Source organism: Alosa alosa, chromosome 15, assembly GCF_017589495.1.
Source record: "Alosa alosa isolate M-15738 ecotype Scorff River chromosome 15, AALO_Geno_1.1, whole genome shotgun sequence".
Lineage (NCBI taxonomy): Eukaryota > Metazoa > Chordata > Actinopteri > Clupeiformes > Clupeidae > Alosa > Alosa alosa.
The window spans coordinates 7,739,150-7,745,416 of NC_063203.1; the positions used below are offsets into that span (position 1 = coordinate 7,739,150).

A 6,267-nucleotide genomic window follows, 5' to 3' on the forward strand; every position below is an offset into this window, starting at 1 on the left:
AGACCCTTACCCTCCAGTTGCAATGAACAGAAGTGATGACAAATATGTTATCTGTCATTTGTCAAACTTGATGATACAGGTAGTTCAGTTTTCAAGCAGATATTTCAAAATTGGTTCAGGGAAAGAAAACAAAAAAATAAAGAAATCTAGGTCAGGTTTGGAACTCTTGCGGAATACTTGCACAAGAATCACAGTTGCACGAATACTCACACGTCCTTAAAAACACAGATCGTGCGCAAAGCAAACACACACACACACCTGCCTAAGGCCTGGTTGAGGGCACGGTAGGCCTGGATCTCATACCAGCGACTGCCAGTCAGCAGGCCCCGAGCTTTACAGTGATGATCGTTATACTTCATCTTCAGCTCCACCTAAGAAAACACACACACACACACACACACACACACACACACACACACACAATGAGAACAGCACACACAAGTAGTTTTTCATTCCAGTCCAGTGAGTGTGTCGCTCGCTCGCTCGCTGAGGCTATGTGGTCCAGTATCGACACTGGTGTGGATCAAAGCCAGAACGCTCCGAGCTGTGAACACCACGGTTAGCGCCCTGGGCACCATGAGAAAGAGCCAGGGGGGGAGAGGTCGAGGAGGGTCGTGGACGCTCTGGAGGAGGGGGTGGATGATGCCTGGCAGGCTGGGCAGCTCTTGGGGGTGGCTGGGTGTTGGCTGGGGCTGTAGCAGTGCCAAGCTTGCTGACGGGAAGAGATAGTGGGCATAGAGGGAAGTAATGGGGTGAATCATTCCACAGAGAAAAGAAAGGTGATTGCATTGTGTGTGTGTGTGTGTTTGTGTGTGTGTTTGGGAAGGGGGGTGGGTCGATTTGTATGTAGATGACACACCCCAGGGTAAACCTAAAAAAATGTTTTATCCTTGTCTGCCCCTGTGTGACTGATCCATTTTGAAAGGGGGTGAGTGAGGTGTGTGTGTGTGTGTGTGTGCCCGCCCAGCCTGGGTGAAGGCCAGAAAGATGGCATGGCGCACCAAGTCCTGTCCCGTTCACCGCCGAAATGCCACGGAGGCATCCATCAATTTTCGCTCGCCGCTCTGCGTTTTAGCGGCTAACCTTTTGGGAGATTGACAAGCGAAAAGTTCAGCCAGGCCTCACCCCGGTGGGACGGGGTGGACCTGAGGAGCCGCCGCTAACTGCTTCTGACAGGCGCCATGTGCCCGTTTGCTCACGCACGCACGCACGCAGAGGGAGAGACAGCAACACACCTGTCATGGGGACATGGCAGGTACAACGTGTCGCCTCACACACAAACACACTTTCAGAAAGACATGTTAACATCTTACACATACGCATGGGCCAACAGACACACGCACACACACACATCTACGCCCACACACACAAACACACACAAATGTAGTAGCAGCTCTCTCAAAAAAGAAACACCATCCATCCACAATCCATCGGCTTTAAACCTGCCACCCTGTCTGTACAACAAACACAAGATCTGCAGGCCAATACCGGTGACTGTGTGTGTGTGTGTGTGTGTGTTTTGTAAATGAGTGAGCCTGTGTCAGCAGCTGTCTGTCTCACTGACACCAGAAGGGTTAGGGGGCATCTGCTGTGAGATCCAGCCGTCAGAGCGAAAGGCCAGCTCCCCTCCGGCCGCACCCGTCAGACCCCCCCCGCCCCCCATCAGAGTCCATTTCAGCGCCGGGCCCTTCACTCCACCACTCTGCACCGCGCCGCCATCCGACATGACAGCTTGCATATGTGAAAAAGCCAATTCTCGCTGCTAGCCAAAAAGGCCTAAATGTGCAAAGAGAGCCACTGGACGCATGGGATTAGTTCAAATGTCAGCAGATAGGGCCTCTCTCTCTTTCTCTCTCCCTCCTATTTTGCTGTGCATCCCCCCCCTCTCTCTCTTCTACCTGTTCATCCTTGAAAAACACACGTCTGGCCCGAAGGCATCCTTCATGGCTGAGTGGCTCTGTGCAGATGTGAAGTTTTCTGTGTGTGTGTGTGTGTGTGTGTGTGTGTGTGTGTGTACTGCAGCCCACCTGCTCTCTGGGTCCCAACAATAAGAATCCAGTTAGAAAAACAAAAGGTCTTCTGTGACCATTCTAGTTTTTAAATTAAGGGCTCAATAAGAAACATGATTAAAAAACGATCTGTTGCAGTATTTGAAAACAAGTACATATGCAAACCACAAGCGAAAACAACATGACAAGTAGCCTTCGGCAAAACAGCATCTCATCTGAGATGAAAAGCTTATTCAACACAATCTCAAGCACACACACACACACACACACACACACACACACACACACACACAACAGTCATTATTCCCCACGAGTATCCATTTCACTGTGGTAAAAGAGAACACATCCCATCAATTAATCTCGACAAAAAACCAAAAAACCAAAAACCCTTCCAGAGCTAAATGCAACACGCATGGCATCTAGACGCCATAAAGAGGCACGGATTCCTCAGAGCCTCTCATGTGGGCTCTTTGCTTTGGCACGCTCAGCAGCTCTGTCATTTGGCAACCAGATCTCCCTTATCAGCACTGAGTGTCTTTTAAATGCCTTTAAAGGGCCTTTTATTGTTTTACTTCCCGATACCAGTGTTTGCTTCCAAGGTTTTTTTTTTTTTTTTTTTTTACAAGCTTCTCTGACGGCACTGAAAAAAACTTACAACTCACTAACATTTTTACACACGAGAAGCAGGGCTCTCTCTTTCTCCCTCTCTCGCTTTTTTTTTTGCCCAGTAACTATTTAAAGTTCACCTTTGATCTCAGTCATAGTAACAGCTCCATAAAAGCAATGCCGTGTGTTTGTTCAAGTTTAAAGGCTTTCCACTGTCTGGAAGCGGGGGGTCCAGGCGTCCCCATCACAGCCACTCTGCACACTACAGCCAGGGACCTGCACAAGGGCATGTGTGTTTGTGAGTGTGCACATGTTTTAGTGTGTGTGTGTGTGATAGAGACCTTGCGAGGAACTCCTCACACTCCCAGTTTTGCTACATGTGCTGCACCTAAAGTGCTGCTACAGCAGCAGCATGTGTGTGTGTGTACACAGTGTGTGTTTATGTGTGTGTCACCTGTCTCTGGCAGTCATTAGTGTCAGTGGCCTTGGTCTCCTCTGTGCTAATGGGGTCATGTCTCTGACCTGTGCGGCATCCTCTGGGGCACAACAACCCCACTCACCCCACAGCACTGCACTGAGTGACTCTCATCCCTCTCTTATTCACACTCACACACACACACACACACACACACACACACACACACACACACTTCTAACCTCCCTGCATCTCTTTACACACCACTACTTCAGAGACCATCAAATCCTAGAGGTCCAATCTGCTTTTCCACTGATCTATGAGAGCCCTGCTAGGTGTGGGTAGTGGGTACACGAGTGGGAGATAGCTTGGTGGCAAGTGGGACGGCCATTACAACAGCACCCAGAGGCACGTGCCCAACGTGACCTCCTGACCCACAGAAAGACAGACAGAGAGAGAGAGAAACAGAGAGAGAGAGAGAGAGAGAGAGAGAAACAGAGACAGAGAGAGACGGAGGAATCAATGACCTCTCCGCTGCCCCTTTTCCAAGCTGCAGATGCCCAGTCCTGGCCTTACAATCCTGCCGTCCGACCGGCGCTAAGCCTCTCCCCAGAAGGTGGAGGCTGCCATATCGCACGGCTTCCTGCTGAGGTGGAGGTGGAGGAGGGGTGGTGGTGCGGCAGGAGGGTGGTAAGTGTCAATCATTCATACTTGTCCCTACGGTGACAAAGCCAGTTCTAAACATACTCTGACAGCAAGGTACAACGGAGGGGGGGTTTTGGGGGGCAGGTGGGAGGGGGGTATTAAGTGAAAAGGTCAGGCCTATGTGTGCAGCACAGGGATAACGGTGGGAAATCACTTTAGAGTTTACTTACGGATCACAAAAAACAAGGTGTTCGCTTATGTGTGTGTGTGTGTGTGTGTGTGTTTGACTGTGTTCTGAAACTTTTCTCGCTCTTAGTCTGGACAAATACTGCAAGACTACAACAGTCTTTATTTGGGTTCTAAAGCTAAATATTCTATTCACAGTAAACAAGTGGACGGCTTAAAGAGCTTCTGGAAAGAATTTTAAAATACAGACATATTTAGGAATGTATATACTGGTACTGCATTTAAAAAAGAAATCTTCAGTTGTGTTGCATAGAGAGGTGAGGCTGTGACACCCTGCTGGCTTTACCTGCAGGTCTTTGATGTTGGGGAAGGGGATTCCGATGGTGACCACAGCTCGGGCGTTGTCATCAGTGAAGTCCAGTCCTTCACTCACCTTCCCTCTGCACACGGCTATCAGCAGCGCACCATCTGCAGCGTACAACCACAACACCATCACCACCATTATCAGAAAAACACTCACAGGGAGTCAGTCCACAAAGATACTTTATCAACCGTCTCTGGAGTCCACATACACCAACTTACAAACACAGACCCATCTTTTAAAGAATACCTTATAAAGCCTGTCCCAACGGTGCCAGGCAAATCTGGCTCACCAAAGGAAGTTAGTTAGAGATTAAACCTGGCTTGTCTACTAATCATCACAAGAATGAAGAGCTGATTCCCGGTCAGTGAACTTTGTCACTTTGAATCACACTCATTTTGACCCCACTAAGTGTCACCTTGTCCCCTCCTGTCGACATGGCGCAGGGCAGTGCTGCCCGGTCCTGACCCTCACCTTGCTGGCCGCTGTGCCTGATGGCCTCGTAGTAGGTCTGCAGCAGCTCGTCGAAGTCGCCCTTGCCGCCACCGCGAGGCTCTGTGATCACCGTCTTCCGCTCCTCCAGCTTCTCCCAGAGTCCCGTGTTGATCCAGCGGTCTCGCAGCTTATCCAGCATCTACACACACACACACACACAATAATAAACAAGCTTGTTGCTTGTGGGTGGAATAATGCATTATACATTTTCAGAGTCTGAAATATGAAACAGTCAATTCTTCATGTGGTTTCAAATGCGAGATGCCACAGGGGCTCACATTTTACATTTCCTGACCATGTACCCATCAACATACTCAAATTTCTGCGTGTGTCTCATCACGGCTATGAATTTCAACAATGAGTGTATCATGACTACATAAACAAAAAAAAAACACACTCACTCACTGGATAGATGTGCGAACAAGACCTTTCTTGCGAGCTACATCTTAATTTATTAACTGCACCAGTCGAATAGGTCAACAAGGCACTCTCCAAAAGTACTCAGGAGCCTGAAGCCTCACGGTTGGGTACAAGCTCTGCTCTTTCACCATCTCACCTCGGCCCTCCCCATGGGGTGCCTCTCAACAGCCGGACCCATGTTTGCGCCTCCAGACCCGGGGCCACGTAATAAAATCACTGCGGCAGCATGCTGCACTGTCGTTAGTGCAAAAAACCGAAAAGTCAGGCGCTCTCCGGGGGGAAGCATTGATCTAAAAGCCCTCTCTCCCGCGCCAGGTCGAGACTTTCTGTCTCTGCTGCGCACATTTTCAACTTGAATAACTCGCTCGCCATCCCCGAGCATCTCCACTGGCTTGGAAACGTGTCCGAGAGGGTCATGCAGAAGTTCTTCTGGTAGTCAGCAGAAAAAAAGTTCTTGGCGGCGGCGTGTGTCTGCGTGTCTGTCTACTGTACAGGCCAAACCTGGCTCTGTTCTTGCGGACATGTCTCGATACAATTCCTAGTTTAATTTATATTAGAAGAATACAGTTTGGAAATACTTCTGAACCGTCATATATCTTTTCAAATTTACTGAAAAATGTCACTGTACATCTCACAGGCCTAAAATACCAGGGTTCTGCAAGAGCAGAAATATCAACATATAATACCTTGGCTCTATACAAAGAGTATGACATGTAGAACATGGGTTCTACTGAACTTGTAGACAGGACAGAACACAATGGGAGTCCTGGACCTTTTCTGGACCTATCTGTGGCATCCACACAATGAACCGCACACAGAGAGTAAAGGTGGTGTGTTGCTCTACACAGAGAGTAAAGGTGGTGTGTTGCTCTACACAGAGAGTAAAGGTGGTGTGTTGCTCTACACAGAGAGTAAAGGTGGTGTGTTGCTCTACACAGAGAGAGGTTGGTGGGAGCTGTTTTGGGCAGGATAGAGGTATGTGTATATGTGTATGTATTTATATGTGTGTGTATATGTACCGTGTGTGTGTGTGTGTGTGTGTGTGTGTGTGCGTGCGTGTGTGCGCGTAAAGATGACTGGCTGTGCTGATGAAATGAAGCGGGGGCAGATTTCATCAGGTCGTTGCCTGC

At 48.9% G+C, this 6,267-nt stretch overlaps 1 protein-coding gene across 1 annotated transcript in view; it reads right to left on the reverse strand.

The window, feature by feature from the left end:
* Positions 1 to 6,267, reverse strand: part of brip1 (BRCA1 interacting helicase 1) — a 70,710-nt gene that overhangs the window by 40,501 nt on the left and 23,942 nt on the right. Inside the window, 3 exon segments of the mRNA XM_048265551.1 lie at positions 259 to 371; positions 4,208 to 4,329; positions 4,697 to 4,856. Coding sequence (XP_048121508.1) covers positions 259 to 371; positions 4,208 to 4,329; positions 4,697 to 4,856 — 395 coding nt within the window.